Source organism: Pinus tabuliformis, chromosome J (genome assembly GCF_031772625.1).
Source record: "Pinus tabuliformis cultivar Carrire ecotype Pingquan chromosome J, CPIR1, whole genome shotgun sequence".
Lineage (NCBI taxonomy): Eukaryota > Viridiplantae > Streptophyta > Pinopsida > Pinales > Pinaceae > Pinus > Pinus tabuliformis.
The window spans coordinates 156,960,164-156,984,475 of record NC_142295.1 but is presented as its reverse complement, the minus strand read 5'-3'; the positions used below and the strand labels follow the sequence as shown (position 1 = coordinate 156,984,475).

At 35.9% G+C, this 24,312-nt stretch overlaps 1 protein-coding gene and 1 pseudogene across 1 annotated transcript; one reads left to right on the top strand and one right to left on the bottom strand.

The window, feature by feature from the left end:
- LOC149226112 (putative UDP-glucosyl transferase 73B6) overlaps window positions 1–9,422 on the top strand; it is a 30,059-nt pseudogene extending 20,637 nt beyond the window's left edge.
- Window positions 9,423–23,541: 14,119 nt separating this feature from the next.
- On the bottom strand, window positions 23,542–24,312 carry LOC149226111 (G-type lectin S-receptor-like serine/threonine-protein kinase SD2-5). Its single transcript, XM_089380110.1, has one exon. The coding sequence runs from the start codon at window positions 24,310–24,312 to the stop codon at window positions 23,542–23,544; it is 771 nt and encodes a 256-aa protein (XP_089236236.1).

Genomic DNA, 24,312 nt, shown 5'->3' with positions numbered 1-24,312 from the left:
TTAAGTGGGATCCTGAATGTCAATCTGCCTTTGAAGCTTTAAAGACTAGAATATCTGAAGCACCCATTTTAAGGGGTCCAAATTGGAAACTCCCTTTCCACATTTCTACTGATGCTTCAGATACAGCTTTAGGAGCTGTTTTGGGACAAAAGGATTTGATCCCTTATGCCATTTATTACACGAGTAAGAATTTGACTCCTACTGAGTTAAATTATACTGTTACTGAAAAGGAGTTTCTAGCCGTTGTTCATGCTATAAACAAGTTTAGACACTATATAACCGGCTATGAAACCTTTGTCCACACTGATCACTCTGCCATTAGATACCTCATGAACAAACCAGTCACTAATGGTAGAGTTACAAGATGGCTTTTGCTTTTACAAGAATTCAACATAACTGTGTTAGATCGACCAGGTAAACAGAACACAGTAGCTGACTTCTTGTCTAGAATCCAAAACACTAATGAGGACTCTCCGGTAGAGGATAAATTTCCAGATGAGTATTTGTTTGCAGTAACTACCAAAACCCCTTGGTATGCTGATATTGCTAATTATTTAGTTACTGGAAAATTACCTTTACATTTATTTCCTAATGAGAAAAGGAAAATCATTCAGGATAGTTCACTTTATTCTTGGATTTCTAATGAATTGTTCAGAACAGGGCCAGATTTGATGATCAGAAGATGTGTACGGGAGGATGAGATGCCTGACATCCTTAAGGCATGTCATGACGAACCTTGTGGCGGACATTTTTCTGATAAGAGGACTGCCTATAAAATCCTTTCATCAGGATATTATTGGCCTTCTCTCTTTAAGGATGCAAAGCAATATGTTAAAAGGTGTGACAGTTGTCAAAGAACTGGGAGACCAACTCTTTCAAATGAAATGCCACTACAGCCACAGGTATGCATCGAACCTTTCGAGAAATGGGCTCTAGATTTTGTTGGACCAATTAATCCGCCATCCAAGCAAAATAGATATATACTGGTTTGTACTGATTATGTTACCAAGTGGGTAGAAGCTATAGCATTAACTTCTGCTACTGAAAATTCAGTTGTTCAATTTCTTTTCAAGGATATTTTCACTCGTTTTGGTGTCCCAAGAGAAATTGTAACAGATCAGGGAAGCCAATTTACATCAAGGATGGTGGAAAAGCTGATGGAGGAATATAAGATTAAGCATAGAACATCTACTCCATACCATCCGCAAGCGAATGGTCAAGTAGAATCTACAAATAAAGTTCTTGAAAGCATCATCACAAAGACTGTTCATCTTCATAGAAGAGATTGGGCAGAAAGGCTTCCTGAAGCCTTATGGGCCTATAGAACTACATGGAGGAACACTACAGGACATTCTCCCTATGAACTTGTTTATGGGAAGGAAGTCCTGTTCCCCATTGAGTTCCAAATCAAGACCTTCAAGACAGCAGTTCAATTGGGGATGAGCTTATCAGAAGCCCAGAAGCACAGAATGGACCAGTTAAATGAACTAGATGAAATGAGACAAGATGCAATTCTAAGAACCGATCTAGTTCAGCACCAAAGAAGCAAATGGCATGATCGACATATCAAAGAAAAGAAGTTTCAAAAGGGTGATTGGACACTCTTGTTTGATTCAAAATTTAAGGACTTCAAAGGAAAATTTCAAACTCATTGGCTTGGGCCATATGAGATTGATGAAGTCTTTAATAATGGAGCAGTTAGAGTGAAGACTATTGATGAACTTCAAACTCCCTTTATTGTGAATGGCCACCGGTTAAAAGTCTACCACAAGCCACTCTCAAAAGAGGAGTTTGTTAAGTTATTCCAAGGCGATTCTGAAATGAGGCTGGTGGAGAAGAATTCTTCTCCTCCATCAGCCTAATCTCTGTTTCTTTCAATTTCAATAAAAAAAAAAAAAAAAAAAAAAAAAAAAAAAAAAAAAAAAAGGAAAAAATGAATAAATGTATGAGCCTGAAAACCAATCTCTGATTGGCAGTCTCATGCAGAAAACATAAGGTGAAAATCAGGGTCACCTGACACCTCATGTTTTCCAAAAAAAAAAAAAAAAAAAATCTCTCTCTTTCATTTTCATCTCATTTATTCCATCTCACCATTTCCTTCCATCTTACCATCCTCACTTCACCTCACTGCTTTCCACTCACTCATTCATTCATTCCTTCATTCCATTTCACTTCATTAATAAAGTTTTTTTAGGCAACTAAAGTACTTTATGCAGCTGGAAGACTTCATTACAGTTCCTGCAGCTATTTAACAATTCTGCAGCTGTTTAGCCTTCCTGCAGCCTTCTGCACCTGCACAAGAAACACAGTTTGTCTGAAGAAAATATTTACAGTTCAAAATCATCAAAGACAAGGAGGAAAAATCATGTGCTAGCAATAAAGTTAACAAAAGGTTAGTAGCAAATCATCAGAAGCCAAATCAAATGCGGATCCGAGGTATGTTTAAAACTCTAAACCTATGGTTATTTCATTATGCGGAATTTTCTGGGTTATGTTTTGTTGGCCACTAATCGTAATGATTACCCATTTTCTTTTCCCATGCGACCACAAATCTACGAATCCTCCACGTCTACCAGCTCATAATAACCACGATTTTTGAAATCACATATGGCTGTTTCTGTCATTAAGGTCTTGTACCCTAATGACGTAACCTACCGTATTACGTCTCTCAGTTCTCGTCCCGCAGCCATGTGTCAATCCACAGCCGAATCGGAGAATATAGCCGTTCCATTCATCATTTCGAAACTCTCTATGCTCATAACACTCCATTCCTCGCTATCATCTCCCTTATTCCGTTTCACTCACTACGATTACCTCCATAAACCATCCTCTGTTTTCCCTCTGCCGTATAGCCAGTAAACCTGTGATACAGTCGTATTACGACTGTTAGTCACCGTTTCACTGTGTCCACGCTGTTATCCTCCGCTTAACTCTAATTCAAGCCGTGAATTCTCGGTGTCTGAGGCTGTTGATGCACCGTATACCCTCTGTTCCACAAAGTCTGAACAGGAACCGAGGAGTTACTGTGTAAAGTGACGGGGTTACTGTGTAAGGTCACCATCAAATTCGTGTTTTAAACAGAGCTGAGGAGTCGATGGGAAAGCTTTTAAGGGCTGAACCAGAAGGTTCGAAATTCTTGGAGGCATACCCTCAGGTTGAGGAAGCATTACAAAAAGCTAATTGGCTACAGTGCATCAGGAAGTTTAAGGGCTACCACAAAGAAGTAACAAAAGCCTTTGCAAGATCATTTAAGGACAAAGACAGTCAAGCAGAAGTGGGTGATTTAACATTTACAGTCAGCGAAGGAAGCATAGCAAGGGCTACCTCTCTTCCACAAACCGGTGAACGTTGGTTCAAAAACCGGGCAGTCCAGGATCAACAATGGAAGCGGATTTTTAAAAACCCAGGTATGGACACAAGTGTTTTCACCAAAGGAATTCCAATCTCCCATGTTAAAGAAGAATGGAAAATTCTATTGTTGTTAGTGCAAAAATTTTTCACGTGTGAAGGGAGATTTGGAGTGTTGTACGTTTATCATGGTAAAATTATGCTGCAATTTCAAGGAGAACATGATATAAATCTTCCTTACTTTCTATTCCAAAGCCTTAGGAAAATGTGTTCCATGGCTCAACGAAATCCACGAAACGTAGAAGCTTACCTCTGTCACCATGGTCTTGTAAAGTTATTGATAGAAGAACAGTTAAAAGAAAAACAAGACACATGGGAGAAATTCCTTGTAAGGAATCATTTTGCAGAACCTGGAGAATCTTCTATACCTAGAAAAAGCAGAAGGAAGAGAAAAGAAAGTATCTCTGAGACTGACATCTTAGAGGAAACTGTTCAAAGACAAACTGTAGAGGAAATAGAAGTCCATCATCCTGAACCTGAGATTGAACCCACTGAAGACAGTGCTCAAGAGGTCATCTCAGAAACCCTCGCTGAACTTGCCAAGGAAGCTACCAAGAAGAGAAGAGAAGACAAAAAGAAACAAAAACAAGACAAGGGAAAATCTATAATCCAAGAAACTGATCAGACCCCAGAGCATTCTAGTGATGAAGAAAGGGATAACCAGCCCTTAGCACAAAGGGTAGCTAAACTCCATGAGAAAACTGCCCTCTCTGAGAAAGTAAAAGTTCAAAAACCAAGGGAAAAGGCACAAAAAGAAACACAGAGTGCTGCCACTGTAAGAAGGAGTAGTAGATTGCAGAATAAAAGGAAAGCCACAAGGACACTCTTCGTTGATCTTAGCACACCTGAGAAGGGTGCTACAAAAGCAGACCTTGAGGATAGTCCATCACGTGAGGCAGCTACTCCTCCAAGAGAAGACAGTCCATTTCAGCCGGAGTTTGAAACTGAAATTGAGCATGAATATAGTCCAAGGAAGTCACCAATTGTTGACCCAATTCAACAAGAGGTGTACAACTATTTTGAAACATTGGAGCAAAACACTGCTGGCCCAAGTAATGTCATACCTCATGAGCAGCAAATAGATTTACTTAAACAAGAAATCTATGAACTTGAAGTGTTAAACCGTCACATTAAACAGAGAAATGAAGAAATGAAGCAGCAAGCTGAAATTGCCAAAGCAATCCAAGATAACACCTTTCTTCACATGAGCATGTGGCAGAAGAAACACAGCAGACTCAAGAAGAGATGTAGAAGGCTGAACAGAGCCTTAATCAATTTGAAATTCAGATGCATGTTCAAGAGGCCAAAGGTTAATGTTTCTACACAAAGGAAGAGAAGGAGATTGGATGTCCTAGCTGAGGCATCCCAGCAGATGGACTGAATTGTGTTTTCATTGCATGAGGACATGCAATACCCTCGGAGTGGGGGTATGTAGAGCCTCTATTCTACACCTACTTGTCTACCATTTTCCTCAGTTCTTCCTTATCTTTCCTTCACTTTTGCCTCATTTTCACCATAAAACCTCTCAGATCATTACATTAGGTGTCAATAAGCATGATCAAGCAAGTTTTGCTAATGGATGACTATTTGTTTAGATTTTGACTTACTTGCAGGAATCCCGCAGCTATCTGATGATCCCGCAGCTATCTGAAGATCCTGCAGCCTTTTTGTTAAACACAATGATCCACGTGTCGGTTTGCTAGATGAGCCACATGGGCACTCAGGTATCAACGTGCTCGAGGTTCCTGTCCCATTGTTCCAGCCATCCACGTCATCTTCACCCATGGTCAAAGCTGGTTAAGTTACGGTCAACTCAAGGCTGTTTAAACGGTGATTGAGAGCTGCTTGGTCACGTCATCTTAAATGGTGATTTGTCCATGTTCTACAGGTGGCAGGGGACGCAATCCAACATGGGATTTATTATCCATGACGACAGAACCACTAAACTCGTCCACGCAGCCGTGATGTGTCAAGGGACCATAAATACGCATGACTGTTTATTGTTTTTCTGTTAATTAGCTGTACGAGTAGGCTATCTTAGAAACTCCTATAAATTGCTGCGTCTGCGTACGCTCAAAGAACTTTTTATTAGTTGTAATTTTCTGAACTTGTGTTGAATTTAAGAGCTTTGTGAACTCTGTTTTCTAGTGCTATTCCAGCACTCTGTTTTGTATACTTTTTGCAAATGGAGGAATAGACATAGCACCGTTTTGAAGTTTCCAGATCTCTGAGTTTTCTTGTGGCTGAATGAACAGAGGGCCCCTGCTCATCTCAGCCTTTGTAAAGTATTTTATGTGCAGTATTTCGTTATTTTCTTATTTATTTCCTTAAGCATGTATAGTTTCATTTACTTGTTTTCCTTTCTTTCAAGCTGATCAGTGTTATTTCTTTGCAGGTTTCTTTTAGCCCGGGATTTATTTTTATATGTGTGTATTTGCTTTACAAGCTAATGGTATTTGAAGTTGACAATTCAAGTGCTGCCTTTGTCTTTATAGTTGATTTTTAATCTTATTTCTCAAAGAGCTGTTAACATATATGAATGATCTTCATCATAAACTATTATCTTTTAAGATCAAAATATCACTAATTTGCAGCTAGTTTGGGTGCTTTTTGGACTGTTCTTTCACTACTTTCTATCCGTGCTTTACACAGTACATGTGCTTTGAAGCATCGAGTTAGAAAGAGTAAATCATTACCACTAGTCTTTAAAGTAGAAGTTTTGATTTTAAAGTGCTTCCTAGACTATTTCCTCACTACTTTCTAATCATGCTTTCCATAGTACATATGGCTGAAGTAGAGAATTAGAAATAGCAAATCATTATCATTAGTCTTTCAAGCATATTTTTCTCACTTTTCTAATTCCACTTAAGCTACTTTCTTTCCGTGCTTTACACAGTACATGTGCTTTGAAGTATCGAGTTAGAGAGAGATAATCTTTATTCTTGGGTTTTAAAAGTGACTCTCTTTTCTTTTATTAGCAGCAACTTGAACGGTGTCTAGTGCCATTGGTAGTGGTCATTTGCTTTCAAGTTTATTTCAAGTCATTTCAGTTCACTTCTTCTTTTCAAGCATTTCCTTTCAAGCAAATAGTTAGAGATCACTCAACACACACTTTCACTCATTTAGGATTCACTCTACACACACACCATCACTCACTTGTTTATAAATTCTCACTCCATCTTAGGAACATAATTAACCACAACAACACCCCCAACGATAAGAAAAACTCTAAGAGGTTACTTAAGTACATATAGTACACCCTCACTTCATCAGCTTACGAGCCCCGGGTTGACAATAAATACTAGCAATTTAGATAACACTAAATTGACTAAACACAAATCTGCCTGCATAACATCCCTGCCTTGGCACTCCTCATTGGATGCCCATAAGTGACACCTCTACAAGTGCTCCTGCATAATACTGCCATGCTCCATGTCTCCAACCTGATGTCCATGACTAAGTTGCCCATGTAGTCCAACCAAGTAGACTCATCACAACAATCGATCATCCTCATCCAAGTCTGCAATCTTCAGTCTAGTGAACTTGGTCACCCAACCATATCATCATCATCACAAGTCCCTTCCATCATAGCTCCACCACTGAAGGTTCCACCAAGACTTACTCTTGGTCTCGGCCATGAGAAGTCCACCCAAGCATCATCGTACCTCAAGTGTGTGCCCTTCAATCTATCCATGATTCATGCCAGGCACTTAGCCAATGTGGCTAAAGCATGACCCATTCATCCACAACGATCATCATGTTCCTCCCTTGTCACGGGCCTTTGCACCTTCTACCATAAGGTCACAAACAACCCCAACAAGTTCTGCAACAATCAACGATCCTTGCTTCTCCATAAAAGGTCTCGTCATAGACATCCATGGTAAGATCCCTCCTAGCACCGACAAACTGATTTTACCTTTCCCTGCATACAGTCCATCTACCAAATGCTTAAGTGAAACACAAGTACCAATAGTACTTACATCACCATCATGAGGTTCCTCCATATGCGTATCCTCATCCATCCATGTCTGCAAACTGCACGATCCTGGTCCAACTTGATCAATCTCAAGTTCATCCTCCATCGTTGTCACATCTGCAACATCCTCGGTCATCACGGCTTCCTCTTCCTTGATAGCACAACCTACAACTTCACCTTGCTCCATTTTCCAACCAAGTTGAAGAAGTTCGTCTTCAACATTCTTTTCTAAGACTTCAAGTTCATTTCGAATCTGAGGATTCTCTTCTTTCAACCTCTTCAACTTGTATAAGGTAAGCAAGAGCTTCCCTTCGCATTCTTCCAAACCTGCCATGTCTTGTCGTTCAGCTTGGCCCAAGCACTAAGCTTCACCCCTGCTAAACCTGCTTCATTCACCAGCTTCACCAAGGCCCCTACAATCATGAACCAACCCTTGTTCCACTTGTATGTGAAACTAGCTTCCTTCACCTGCAAGTACCTGCTTCCATTGTCATCAACTGTCAAGTGCATCCACACCTACACTCCATCACGTACCAGCTCTGATACCAACTATCACGCCCCTACACCTGCGGTAGTCTTTCAACCGCTTATAGCGAGGTGCGGCACCACCAAACACTTTCTTTTCACCAATACTTGTGTTCGTGGACTACGCCTAATTCACTTCCTCCTACTTAGTTTGTGTTTCGCAACCAAGTATTATTATGTTTAGCCTTTATACCAATGAACACCCATACTCATTCATTATCAACAGCAATTATAACAAGAACACAATTGCACAGTATAAAGGGAGGGGCAACTCCCTGAACAATGAGTCTGCCCAAATCAATATATTATATAATCTTCACTTTTACAATGTACAAGCTAAATCTTGGGAAACCCCAAATTTACACTTAGTTAATTTTCACAACTTCGGCAAACTAAGTTGCTTAGCTCGTCGGCACCTATGCACAGTTGCTACACGACTCTCCAACCCTTCGTTCACCTCGTCGCACTCTCGTGTCGTTTGCCCAACTTGGGTGTGCCTCCAAGTCGCCACACACGGGCGCCTCCAACCGAGACACACCTCTGTTCACAAACCAACACTCCAACAAGTCTTCGTGCACACTTGCACGATGGGCGGGCGCTCTCCTGAGTCGCCAAGACACCCACGCCAAGTCGTCGCACAAATGACACCTCCGCACGATCACCCCGGGCATGCCTTGCCCAACGTCTTCACCCTTCACCGTGAGCGTTTTCTCCAAGTGCGATTTACCAAGGAGAGCGCATGAGCTATGTGCCTTAGCTCTCCTCAAAACTGCGCACAAGACAGCTCTTCCCTTAGAGCGAAGTGTGTATGATCGAATGAGCGAAGTTGTTGATGTTTGAACGCCCAACGCTCCACATATATATGCACCATGGCATGTGGGTGGGCTGCCCAGCCGACCGCCCACACACGCCATACACATGTCCTTTGAACGATTGTTTAAGTCGGCCCCGCCCTCCATGGCATGTCGGCCAACCCCCATCGCAAAGCCTCCAATCATGGGTATAAACCACGCTCCACACTTGTCGTTCACCAAGTGTTCGCAAGTCTTTGTCGCAAATCGTCGCAAGGTCCTCCGTCGCATCGCATAACCGGTTGTCGCACCATCGTTCGGTCGTGCACGACCGCCCGTCGCACCTCCAACACACGCCGATGTGCGCGCGCCCGGTCGCCTGGCACCCAACCGCGTCGCACATCTCTAAAGGCCTTACACCCATGATGGGAGATCAGCCTTTTAACTCGAATCTCCTGGTGGAACGCCTAGGCATGGCAATAAGTATATGTGTGGATGTGAATGGTGTGCTCGATGAAGAGCAAGTGAGAAGAGCAGTCACTATGCTTTTGGTTGAGGAAGCAGGAGAAGCCATGAGAAAGAAAGCTCAGGAGCTGAGGAAGCTTGCAAAAATGGTTGTGAGTAAAGAAGGATCTTCTTATAAGAACTTGCAGGATTTTGTTGATTATGTGCAACGGCTGCACAAGAGTAGAGTTGGGGTGACAGATTTTGAAGGATTCTGAACATTATAGACCACATTTTACACCTCACAGATGGATGCAAAACTAATCTCCTTGATGGGAGATTTATGTATGTATATAGAGTTCAGATCTACATCATTTCTTTTTCCTTATTTCGATTATATTTGGGGCATCTTTATTTCAATTGCATTTACTAGAATACCTGGCATCTGTCTAACTTGCATTTATAGGAATATCTGAGATCTGTCTCATTTTTGCCGCTCTACTTGCAAATCCAGATAAGATCACCTATTTTACTGGATAAACACCCTATGGACCACCTTAAAATCAAGAGACTATCAAGAAGTCAAACTATTACCTTTTAGTATCTTGACTAACTCAAGTATGCGTTGTGACGAAAACTTCAGTTAAATTAAAAGACTCTAATTCACAAAAACAAAAAAAGTTCAACGCACTTGGCATGTGAAGTTTAAACATGATGAAATAACCTCACTTTTGTAAAATCAAATCAAGATGGAACGAAGGAATTCAGAAAACCTTAGCTTAGTGTTATGATTAGTGTTATGTGAATGATGGTGAGTTTTATTTAAAAATTAGATTATAGTTTTTATTTCAAAAAATTATTCATATTTTTTATTTAATTAAGAGATGGGATCAAGGATCAAATCAAAATTGAAATGTTCAATATTTTTCAAAAACTTTTCAGTGGGTCATCAAATTAAAATTAATATTAAAAATCACTTCTTGTTTTTTATTTGAAGGGTAAAAGAAATTTCTATAAAATGTTGTATTAATTTTCTTTTTTAGATATATAATTATTAATCATTTTTATTTCACAATGAAAAAATAATGTTAGATTTTTTCTCTTTATCATATTAGTTTAAAAAAAGAATTATGATATTTTTTACACCATTTTTTTATTTATGGAGTTCATAGATGTATGTATTACTTATTTATTGAAATTATTATTTAATAAATGGCATTAGTGAATTTGGCATGGTTGATTTTTTTTGTTTTAATAATTGGCATTAGTGAATTTGACATGGTTGAATCCTTTTCTTGTTGTTCATAGAGGATGAACAATTGCATATAGAATAAGCCTTTTTAATCCATTTGTTTCTTGCTTGGATTTATCTACCATAGTCTTTTAGGGCTATAATCTTTTTGTGCGCAATAAAGGTTGCTAAAGGTTGCTTTTAGAATCTAGATGTAACTCTGTTTAATTTATTTTTATTTTAGAATCTAGATGTGACTTTGTTTAATTTATTTCATAAATATAAAAATTTAATTATTTTCATATATGTGAATTTTATTTGTAAACTATGTTATGTGCATGTTGTTTCTTACCATTGAGAAATGCAAACACATATCCATGTTTTATTTAAGATTTTTATTCTATTACATTACGTTTAAAACTTAAACAAATTATAATGCTTACATAATTTTGTTCAATTTTTAACTTCATTTATTAAGGTAAGTAAATTATAGAAAATGGATTGGATCATCGGGTAATATAGATTGTACCTTAAATTATAGAAGATGGATTGGATCATCTTGCCATATGGATTGCTTGCCTTTAAGGAATAGATGAGATCAACCTAGCATATGCAAGAAAAATCTAAATCAAACACTAGTATAGAGTGTCTTTGTTTCAAAAGATAGACTCGATTATCCTCAAGTATAGAATGTTTACATTTCAGAAAATGGATTAGGTCAACCTACACTGAAAAAAGATATATTGGATTATAATGTTTACATTTCAGAAAATGGATTAGATCAGCGTAAACTGAAAAAAGATATATTGGAGTATTCCTTAGTATAGAATTCCAAGTATAAAATGATATAGCTTGTATTCACGAAAGATAATTAGACTTCATATACTCGGTCTTTATTTAGTTTAATTTTATTTTTACAATTTATTTTCACTTACACATGCAATTTAATAAACATAGATATTGAAATTTTGACCTTTACAATACATTACTTTTAATCTATTTTCAATTTGTTTATTATTAATGGATGGTGATCCTTAATTGTGTTCACTATCCACTATTAATCTTGATGTGTCATTAATATATAGTTTCTTTATTAAAGTGACTTTAAAAAGGAATTATAAATTACTTTTTAGTTATACACACAAGCATACCCTTAAATAAGTAAAGGGAAACTCTGAAGTGAATAAGAGTGGTTATATTGTTCAAAAATTAAGATTTTTTTTAAATGGAAAATGAGTATCATGAAAGGTATTCTACTAAATGTAAACATACATGATGAGAGGATGTGATTGGGATTATGAAATTCTTGTTTATCACTAAATAAATTTTAATTGGTGTTTTTATTTTCCAAATGTTTATTGGGACAAAGGAAGTGAAGGTTGTTGTTATTTATCAGAGCATTTTGACTAGTAATTGGAACAACTCAATTATAGACTATAAAATATTAGTTCATATGAGATCCATGCTCCAAATTGCATGATAAGGTCATCACCTCAAAAATTTGTAGTCATTTATGAGATGCTACTCTTAATTTGATAAAACATTATGTGGGTGAGAGATAATAGGGAACAAGTTTCGAAGAGAAAGTGAAGTAGTGAAGATTTCAATTGACATTGAGATACACAGGATTACTATAAACATGGTGGAAATAACCTAATGGGTTTTTGGGCATCATTGAAATGATTCAAATATTTCATATCACTACACCCATTTCAACTTCATTTCAAATCTAGATAATAAATATTAAAATTTCATTTATACATATAGTAGTTTCCATAATAGTTTCAAAAAAATAACTTTTTATGTATTATGATAACAATATTAAAAATATTTAGTCATCATAAATTTTAATGGCTAATTGTAATAGCTTATTATGTCACTCATCAATCACCACTAAAAGGCGAGAAGCAGATCTCATATATATTAATGGCAAAGTTATCGTGTTTATCTACTAAAATTTCTCATTTGATAATCTTAAACTATATTTAGTTTCTTATGCTTTATTCTCTTGAAAATTTGTTAAAGTTGTTGTAAGTCTAAAACTTGGAAATTTTTAAAAATCAAAATAATGATGAATCTCAAACAAATGAACATGATTCACTTAATCACAAATATGTTTAAAATTAAATATCATTAATCAACTATGTTTAAAATTGGATATTATCATAGGTCACTTATATACCGCAACAAAAGAAAAAAATTTGATAGTGATATGACTACATAAAACTTAAAATGAAAGACATAAAAAACAAACTACCATCATCAAATTTTTCCTCTCAAACTGGTGAAACGAATTTGAAATTTGAAGCCTCTCATAAGTTAAATCTATTTCGATTGCATATTCAAAAATTTGAAATTCCTTTCGATTGCATATTCAAAAATTTAAAATTCCTCAACTTCTTAATTGTAATTTAGTTTTTAATACTTATCATTGTTAATTGAATTTATGTCAATTACATATTCCCAAAATTCGATGGTCACGAGACTCCACTCCTCTCCTCTCAATAAATCTACAATCGACATGAAGATGCTCGTCATTGCACTTCTGCATATGGGAGAAAACAAAGCCCCCATGTTGTAGTCGTCCCATCTTTGAATAAAGTTCAGATCTACATCATTTCTTTCCCATCAAAATATTTCCTAAGTATTTGTGTGTTCCTATGGTCAAATATAAATACAAATTCCCATGGTCAAATATAAATATAAATATAAATACAAATTCCCATGGTCAAATATAAATATAAATATAAATACAAATTCCCATGGTCGGGAATTTGTCTGACTGGCATATCCCGGAATATACGGAATCCATCTCATTTGTGATTTTCAGACTCCAAATCGAGATATAGACTATTAACATCTTAATATTTATGTGTTGCACCGAGAATGTTCATTAATTCCCAAAATTGTTTAATGCACATTTAAAGTTTAAACATGGATGAAAAGTCAGTGTGGGGCAGAGGAAATTAGGAAACCTGAACTCTATAGGTTTGAAACTTTGAATAGTTCCTTCCGATGATGGTGAGTTTTATTTAAAAATTAGATTATAATTTTCATTCAAAAATTTATATGGGAATCTATGAGATTCTCTACTCTATTAAGAAAGGAGGTTTCTATCGAGGCCGAGGAAGTGCCCAGATGGTTAAAAGTAGTCGGAATCTGAGCAAAAAAATTTCAAAAAATCTTGTAGAGGCCGTGTTTGAATCGTGTTTTTGATGGTGGAAATGAATTCAGCACCATCAAAAACATCTAAAACACCAAAAATTTTGAAGTTTAACAACTATAACTTAGATTTACAAAAATCCTTGCCAAATTTTCTTTTAATATAACAAGAATTTCCATAACTTTCTGAGCAATTCCTCCGGCATTGCCCTCCGCTCGGTAAACTAGTTATTAAGAAATGGGGATTTAGAAGTTGGCATTTTCACAATCCAATTCGCTTTCCATGACAAGGTGCCCATGTCGTCCAGCGCGCTTAGCCTCCATTGACTTTGCGGGTCCCTTGGATTCTCAAATTTTGGAATCTAAACTTCCTTTATTCTATTTTTCTTTCTTAGCTGAGTTAAATTTAGTTGTTATAAGTTTGGTTGGTTGTTTAGTTACTATTATGTTATTGATATAAATTTAATAGTTGATAAATATTGGTAAGTATTAATTTTTAATATATTTTATAGTATATCTATATATTTAGATTTTGTTATAATATTATAGTTTTTTTGTATAATATTTTTGTTTAATTAATCAATTTAAAATGCATAAATTGTGTAACTATGTTTGAAATAAATTTTAATTTTTAATCTGTTATTATTATTGAGAAAAATTTAGAATATTCCATGGAGATTAATTCCTACCATCCACCTAATATATTGATAGTTAAATTACCAAAAATTTGGAAGTCTTATTCCAATAGAGAAGCATTAATAATAGCCCACTTCAACTAATAGATGAAATGACTTCTTGGCCATAACTAATTTTGAGCAACATTATGATTTCTTATTTGAATTTAAGCTTCTATGATCCATAATCTGAATTTAGAGAAATAATTTTAGAAAAAATCACCTCATAAAATCTTTGTCGTTGGTCCCAAATGCGTCCACAAAGATTTTATGATGTGATTTTTTCCGAAAATATTTATATAAAGTCATATTATGATTTCTTGTTATATAAAATGCACTTTTCAATGTATAAATAAATTTAGGTCCTTAAAAAAATTGCAAGTCAAACAATTTAAACTTATTATTCTTACTCTACCAAGTTTTGAGAAAGATTAACCAAAAAATACTTAGAAAAAAATTATTTTATCTATTAATTAGACCACTCAAATAATAATAAATAAAAATGGTTTTTAATATTAATTAAAACCTTTATTTTAAAATTAAATTTATTAAATATTATATTATTTAATATTTTCAATTATATTTAAAAATATTAATTTTTTTATTGTTTTATTAATTTTGCTTATATAAAATTGTTGTTAAATGTATTTAATTTTTTTACTAAATAATAATAAAATTAAATAAATTTTAGAAAATTAAATTTATTATTGGAGTTTTGTGTAATGTTTCCTCCTCAACCTTATTATTTCATATTATGTTATTAACATATATATTGAGTGATTAATTTATGTTCTTGATTTTTATAGATAATATTAGTATACATACAAAGTATGTATGTTGGTGTTAGTTAGATATCCCTAACTTGCAAGAATATGCTAGTGTTTTATAATTTATTATGCTAGATAAATAATCAAATTTGATAAAATAAATAAGTTAAAATTAATTTTAATTTTGATTAATGGTTAAGTTTATAATTAATTTTAAGTTTGATTAAGTTAATTATAATTAGTGATTGGTTAATTTTTAATCTTAATTTATTATTAATAAATTATATTTGAATGTCATTATTTAATATTTAAATTAATAAAATTTTTATGAATCTATAAAGTTAACTAACGTTAAAAATGATATTATTATTATTATTATTAGAATCTATATACATGTCGCTTCTCACTGAGGAGACTTGGGATTCAGTCAGTGAGATTACTACTATACTTTTGATCTAGCACGACCACCCACAAGTCATCTCTTTATATATGTGAACTAAGTTTAGAACGTGTTTGGGTCCCTATATTGGTTGGAAAATGTGTGGGGTGTCCACCCTAGCTCGATGGACTTATTAATATGGCATAGTTTAACTAATAGATGAAAATATATATATATATATATATATATATATATATATATATATATATGTTAAAATCACTCAAAACAATTTTGAGCAAGATTATTATGTCTTCCTCAAAATTAGTGTTGTATAAGAGGATAGGTGGGCTCTTAGATAAGAGGATAGGTGGGAGTGGCTCAAGGAAAGGAATGGAAATTGGTGACATTAATGGTGGGGTGGGTGGCATTGACTTGAGGGGCAGGGATAAGTGTGAGAAGCTTGGGAGAGAGGGAATTCTTATAGGGAACTTTTAGTTGATTCAATTTTGTGGGGATTTGGGGTGGAATTTTGGTTTTAGCACTTAGGAGTGTGAAGTTTTGGCAATGAAAGAGAGGTAGATTTTGGTGTCGGACACTGGAGGGGTGTTGGGTACAAGAATCTCAAGCACATTATGACAGTTTGGATCTTGGTTTGGAAGACTAGAGAACCCGTAAAGATTTCTTGAGTTGAAAAATGAGATAAACTTTCCTAGTTAGTAAAATGACATATTCAATCAAATAATCCCATCAAAAACACCATTCTATTATAAATAAAAACTTATTCTACAAAATTTAATATGCTATAACAAATATGTTATATTTCTTTTTATCTCTTATGTGGAAACTTGTTCAAATTAAAAAACCCTTCAATAAATCCTTACCATATATTATAAATTAAATTAAAAATATAAAAATTAATTTAATGTTACAATGTAAATTATAACTTTGATATTAGTTAAATAAAATTAAAATACAAATTGAAATTTCAATATTAAAAAAATCAAACTTTAAAGTATGTTAAATATTTTTAAAAATATCATAATAAAATATTTTATAAATTTGAAATATATAGTATTAAATTTAAAATTTATTTATTTTTAATAAAATATGTTTTATAATGACGATGAATTGGAAATCTTTTTCTTTTTTCTTTTTTTTTATCACAGAAACAAGATTTTGAAGAATCACAATTAGATTTTTTTTCTTTTCTTGAAGTTCTATAGACCGCATTAGTCTTAGTGGATGTTAATAATCACCATCATCATCATTACTTAAAAACAATTGGATATTATAATTGGTATATATAGTTATAAATATTTTTAATTATTTTAAAAACAATTTTTAATGTTTATTAAACTCATTGAGATAATGATGAGGATTGTTAATATGGTTTGAAATCAAATTGGTTCATCAAACATTTAGGAATATAAGGATATATTAATTTTTTTTCAAAATCTATTTATGTGTTTTAAATGGTTTAAGAGGTGGTTTTGTAAAACTCAATAATTTGATGAATTAAAAGGTTAGTAAGGTTAGTGTTAACAAATATTTAGAGATTGTGATTTAATGTGGGTGTATATAGAATATTATAAGAGCATCTTTCCCAATTTTGATTTTTCTAGTTTTATAAAGATGACAAACTCTTTCTATTCATGACATTTTAGGAATTGTCTAACGCCTTCTTTCTTCTTCTTTTTTTGTTGACTAGCGGAATCGGCAATGGTGGTGGTATCGTACTCGCGTTACACGGGGTCGAATCCCATCAGCTGCCACTATAACCTCTAGGAGGAATTGCCCAGCACGCAAGTACGACCCTCGGGTAAGATGAGACTCAAACTCGTGACCTGCACAGTGGCACAAACGACTTAATAGATCGTCTGCTGGCCATGAGACCAAACCTCTGCGGGCTCTTTTAAATAATTTTTTTTTGGGTAGGTAAGCACCCACGGGGATTTGAACCAGTGACCTATTGCAAGGAGTGTCTTAACAGTGTACCCATTCACCGTCAATCCAAACCCCCTGAGCTTAAAACATTAACCAGAAGCCACATCTGATGCCGACTTGCCTTCTTTCATTATGGAGCTCATATATGTTTATTCTTCTATTAAAAATTGTTGATTTGCTTTCTTTGCTAATCAAAATAGAAAGGTAATTTTGTTCTTCTACATTGGGTTGATCATCTCCTTTTAATATCTTATTTCTGTATCCCTTAATTCTTTACCACTCAACAATTTATCCTTAAAATTTGGATGCAATATCAGCGTTAATATTATTGTTGTTATGTAGATTGACCTCTTCCCTTATTCCCTAAATATTTAGGTAAGACTTGACATATTTAGGCCAACTTTGCTTCAGTCACAAGTAGTTTTCACTATAAGCAATATTAGGAAGCCTCTTGTCTTTAAGGTTGTTTATCTTGTTCTTCTACATTACATACCTAAGGCTTCCTTCTATGAGGAGGATAGTATAGGATGTATTGCCTTTAATTTTGATATTATAACATATAAAAATTGGATTTGTTTTATATTTCTTTGTGATTATCTAGAGATGTTACAATTACTAATTTAACAAACATATAAGATAAAAGGAGTGATGAGGGTCCTAAACAAAAGTTTTTTCTTAACTCATATAGTCAATGGTCCACTTACTTACACTTGTTCTCAAGTCCATAATATGCTTTCTAGTCTCCACTTAACCATTTCTCAATGTTATTGTTTTAGTTAAGCTTGTGAACTAGATCAATTATGAGAAACTTTTATAAAGTCACTCTCTCCAAGCTATCATTGTCATACACAAAGTTAGCATAAATGATCATTTTAGATTTAATCATAACCTCCATTTTCTCACTCTTAAGAGTTATACTTGTAGTATCAAAATCATAGGGACTCACCATCATAAGAGCAATATCATTAGCATGAAAAGAAGGATGGTGGCTACAAAATAGAAATTCAGGCCAATACAAATTATTTTACTAAACAAGAATCTAAGTTGTCAATGTATATGCGAAAAACAGTAAGAGAAAGAAAACATCATAATTTGACTCCTAAATTGCAATTAATTTCTTCCTACCAAATCTAGATGCTTATAAATTTAAAAATAACATAAAATTTAAGGAAAAAATTCTTAACTCAAAATAATGTTTTAATTTTTCTAACCTATTCCAAAAATTAATCCAACAAACATATAACATATTTTATTTAAACGTAAAAATTTAATTCTTTTGACTTTATGATTGAAACAATATGCCATTTTTAACTTCAACTCAATTTGATTTTCCATAAAATAAACTTATTTATAAAAAATATATATTTTCTCTCCTTTTCATGAGATAAGCCATATGAAATAAATCACAAATCCTTTTTATCAAAGAAAATATTAGCATGTATCAGTCAATTAAACGGTCATCAACGTGGCATAATAATTAATCTAACTTGGGACCAAATCCCATATCGAGATTCCTTTGAGACTTTAGTGAGATTGTTATGGAGACTCCTTACCATTGCCAACTAAAGGAAATCAACGACTTATTTGATGAATAGGAGAAAAGGAAGGTGAAGGGACACAAATTTTCATGCTAAGGAAATTAGAGGGAAAACGGAGGAAAATGAAGAAAATAGAGGCCTCAATGATAAAAATACTTTTGAGTATCAGTTCACAAATTTTTTTGGTCAGCTTTTGTTAGTTCAGTTTTGGAGCTGTCATTTCATTCTCTCATAGTCTCATACTCTTGCACACTTATAGAATTCTTGGAGCACTCTAGTATTCATTTGGATTGGAGAAAGAAGGAAAGGGAAAGTAAGAAAGTGCAATGAAACAATTGGATCGACAGCTATAGCTAGATTTCTTTGCAGGTAATAGGTTGCATGTGTGATTTTCCTTGTTGATTTCTAGATGCATAGTATATACATGTGATTCTCTGGTTATGTGTTGTCATTAGCATGGATATATGTATGCATTGACTGTGGTTTTAGACTTGCCTTTTTGTTTCCTAGATAGCCATGTGTTATGGCTTTTCCACTTGTTTCTTTTCTTATTAATGCTTAGTGTTGAAAATTGCAACAAGAAATGCTAAAAATAGAAATACTAAAAATAGAATTGCTATAAATAGAAATTCGGGTACCAGTGTTGAACATAGCAATAAGGAATGAAAAATGGAAGTGCTAAAAATAGAATTTCTATAAATAGCATCTCGGGGTGGATTCCAACTTTAGTTAGTCCCTGAACTAGAATTGAGAAGTAAAATTCGAATTTGTTCTTAGCAGCTATTTGATTAATAATTAATTAATTCATCTTAAGTTAATTAGTTGTAGGAAATCAAACATGAAGTCTATGTGAAGACATGCAACAGTTTCTCCAATGATTGAGGAAGTTATCCCTTGATTAAAGGAGATCAGGTCGAGTTGTAATTAGTTAGCTCAGTTAACTGAGTTAAGTCCAGTTAGATTAGTTCTAACAGTTTGTAGAATTAATTGTGAGTTTAGTTAATTAATGCTTGCATGAATGTAACTGCTGCTCTCCAGATAACTGAATATTCTCTCATAAATAACGCATGCATGTCAGTTTAGTCAGAGACCCAGTTGAAATCAAAGGAAGGGACAATGTACTATCAATTGGAGAAATTTTCCTATATAAGAAACTCATCCATGTAGAAGGAATTATATCCTTCAGGATTGCATAGTTACTACTGAGCCAAGTGAGCACTGTGAGGTGGGAATTCACACAAGTGGAAGCATTGAACCCCAGGAAAAATTGCGCAAGGAAATAGGAGGCTTAGAGGGCAGAGGAGAAGGTTTGTGAGAGGCCTTTGATTATTTATGAGCAACATGGTAAGATTGTACTGAGAGCTGGATAGCTTGTGAGCTAAAGCTTTCTATAATCCGAACATATTTCCACTTGTATGATATTATAGAGATCGGGGTTTTTAGCTGAGGCTTTCCCCAGAGTATTATTTTGTGTTCATGTGTGATTTCTTTCTCATTCTTAGTTATATGTGCTCTATTTGATCTTGCTCATAATCGATTAAGCTTCCGCAAGTTTGTTGTAGAAGTAGATCTTGTATTTTGCTTTAGTATATTGCATAATTTGTTGATCTCCAGTGGGAATTTATACATGGTATTGGAGCAAAGGTGATCAAAGGAATTCCTGAATATAGAAATCGAGTTCTTATCACATCTCAATTTCACCAATGTCATTCAACGGTTTAAGACTCGAGTATGCCCTTGATGGCAGCTTGAATTATATAGCCTGGAAGGATCGCATGGAAGCAGTATTAGAGGATAACGGTCTAAAGGACTTCATTGATCAAGAAGTCCCCAAGCCCACAGCGGCTAATGCTACAGAATTGGCAGAATGGAAGAAATGTGTGGCTAGAGCAAGGAGAATCCTTCTGGAGGGAGTTCGAGACCACATAGTCTCAAGTCTCCATGGGAAGGAGACACCGTTTTCGATGTGGAAAACATTGAAAGATCTATATCAGAACAACAGCGATCAGAGGAAGCTGGCGCTGAAAGACAAGCTTCGGAAAATCAAGTGTGAAAAGGGCAACACGATCTCTACATATCTGAACAAGCTCACCACCTGCAGGGATGAGCTTGGAAGCGTAGGGATCACGACAATCGATGATGACATGGTGAGTCTTGTGCTCCTCGGTCTTCCTAAGAGCTGGCATAGCTACTAAGACTCGGTAAATGGAAGAGAAAAACTGCCAGATTAGGAACGACTTTGGTTGGATCTTATGTAGGAGGAGATAAGAAGAAGCACCAAAGATGGTTCTTCATCTAAGGAGGATGAAGAAAATTGCGCCTTAGAGAGTAAGGCGAAGAAAGGGAAGGAGAAGGATTCTCATCCCAAATCGAGTTCTTCCCATGGTGGGAAGAAGTTTGACAAATCGAAAGTGCGATGCTTTCATAGTCATGAGGTGGGCCATTTTGCTACAAATTTCCCACTGAAGAAATCCAAGATGGGATCCAAGGAATGATCTGAAGGTGAGGCATTGGCCTCACAGTTCGAGTTGGATTTCACTCTCTTCGCATGCATGGTTTCATCCATGGTGGGATGTGGTTGGTTTCTTGACAATGGAGCTTCTTTCCACATGACCGACGACAAGAGTTTGTTCAGCACCTTGGAGGAGAAAGATCTCCATATACCCATAGCGATGGGTAATGATGAAAAATATAGTGTCTCAAGTGTAGGCATGGTTGTTTTTCAGAGGGAACATGGAGCTCGCATTACCTTGACTGATGTCAAGTATGTACCAGGACTGAGGAGAAATTTGGTGTCGATCGCAATTTTGGAAGACAAAGGTTATGATGTAGTCTTCATTAAGGGAAAAGTTTTCCTTCGACACATCACCACTAGACAGGTGAAGAAGATTGGTTCACGAGTCAAGAACCTGTATGCTCTTGAGGTTCAAGATGCATGCAAAGCCTTGAGGAGCAAGGAAACTGTTAGAGACTTGGTGGTTAAAAGGGAGAGTACATTACGTCTTAACATGCAGCCACAAGAGAAGTCTCAGACGATTGTGGAGGAGCCACGATTGGTGAAGCAACTTCAAGAGGTTGTGGAGCAGCCACAACTGGGGAAGCCGAGAGGAGATAGAGTGGAGGCATCCACTCATGCAGAGACCTCAAGTAGGGGAAATTTCGAGCCAAGTGGGTTGAGGGATCACATGTAGCCATACCTCTAGGTGAGAGGTGGGGCGATGTGAAGTGATAGTCCCAAGAAGGCTGAAATAGGGGCAGGATCCTTGAGGTACCTAGCCTCTTGGATTAGACCTTGCTATGGGAGCCCCGACGACGAGTAGCTCCAATCTCATTGTATCTTGGAAAGTGAATTATCAGCTGGAAATTTGGAATACAAAATCAAGGTAGCCAAATTTTTTATATTTTTCATAAATCACGCAATTCTTGCTATGGTTTTTGGTATTCAATATTCAAGCGGCCTCGTATATAGTTGTAATATTTTAATTCCTCTAGACTCTGATATTTTATATATCACTTCTGGCAACATTAAATGTCCCATAGTAATGTGAATATTTCTCACAATTAGGGTTGGAATTTGATAAATTTGATTGTATATATTTAATTAAAATATTTTAATGGTTAATTATAAATGTATAGGTTTAATTGAGTTGATTTTAGATAAAAACAATTTTTTTTGTAACCAAGCAAAGTATTTGTTGGACACCTAATCCTAAATGGGTTAGTGTGGAAGCCGAATAGACCAAAGCAGTCCAAGAGACCTTGGGATCTGAAACCCAAGAGTCACGTATTGTACTATAAATATATCTCATGTTAATAAAAATTGTACTTGCATGTTTTATCTTTTATATTTCTGGTTGCCCATGTGTGTTTAACATGGTATCAGAGTGGGCGATCTCCTACCCTGCTCCATTGTGAGCCACCTATTTCTGTGGCCTTTGTAAACTAATGCTCTCCTCTTGATTATATTTTTCTGAGCATTTCTTAGAATAGAGGATGTTACCTCTATCAGCGCTGCCATTCCTCTGTTGTGAGCAGTCCTGGCCCTCTGCCATATTCTTTTCAAGCGCTGCCTTATAACGCCTCTGTCACCACTGCGCTCTGTCCATAAATGCCCCATTTAAAAGCGCTGATCCATCTGCGATTTACTATTATTGGCTATCCTGACTGCCAAGCGTTTCATGATAATTACGCTGCTCCTGTAGCTGCTCCACCTGCATTTAATACGTTTCTCTCCGCATACGAAACGCTCCTTCACCTAGCGCTATTTGTGCCATTCTTTACATGCGCCCTCTGTCTTTTACTGTCCTGACCTGGTTTGAAACGTTTAAGCGTTGGCCTGTTCATTCCATTATACCCTTCAACGTTGTGTGTTCATTCCATTGAACGTTGTCCAGCGCTGCCCTTACTGTCCTGAAAGGAATGCTGTCTGACATTGAACGCTGTCCAGCGCTACCCTTACTGTCCTGAAAGGAACGCTGTCCAGCGCTACCCTTACTGTCTTGAAAGGAACGTTGTCTGACATTTGAACGTTGTCTGACAATTATACATGAGAACGATTGAAACTGAACGCTGTTCATTCCATGGATGTTGTTCATTCCATCGGTGCTGAGCATCAACAACAGCACACCGCCTATCATAACCGCAAGCAGGAATAGCAAGGATTTCATCATCGAGGGACTCTTTTCTTAACATTCTTTTGTGCTCATCCACCATAAGTCTGCTGCTGCGTGCTCCTTGCAGGCGAACTCGAACCCATCTCTCTGCAATTAACAGCCATTGAAAGCGCCCAAGCAGGGAAGTAACACTTATCAGAATCAGCAACCTTCGTGTAGTTCTTGCGCCCTGCGACAATCTCGAGAACCACCATTCCGAAGCTGTACACATCGCTCTTCTCAGTGATGGCGCATTCCAGAAGCCACTCCGGGGCAAGGTAACCGGGAGTGCCTCTCATGGTGGTCACCACGCCGCTATCTTTTCGGCTCATGAGCGTAGCCAACCCGAAGTCAGAGACCTTGGCCACGAAATTCTCGTCGAGAAGAATGTTCTGAGGCTTTACATCCAAATGAATGATCTTATACCGGCATTCCTGATGTAAGTAAGCCAGGCCACGAGCAGTGCCCAATACGATATTGAATCTAATGGGCCAAGTCAGGAAGCTTATCTTACTCTCGTCGAAAAGCCATCGGTCCAAGGAGCTATTGGGCATGTGTTCGTAGATGAGGATCTTGTGAGATCCCTGCGAGCAGAAACCCAAGAGTTGCACCAAATTCCAGTGATGGATTGTGCCCAATATCGCAATCTCTGAGTAAAATTCCTTCTCACCTTGCCTAGCGATCTCGAGCCTCTTGACTGCTACCATAGTCCCATCTTCAAGCACGCCCTCATACACTGTTCCGAACCCGCCGGATCCCAGGACCTTACCAAAACTTCTTGTAATTGTCCTAATTTCTTTGTACGAGAATTTCTTCGCCAT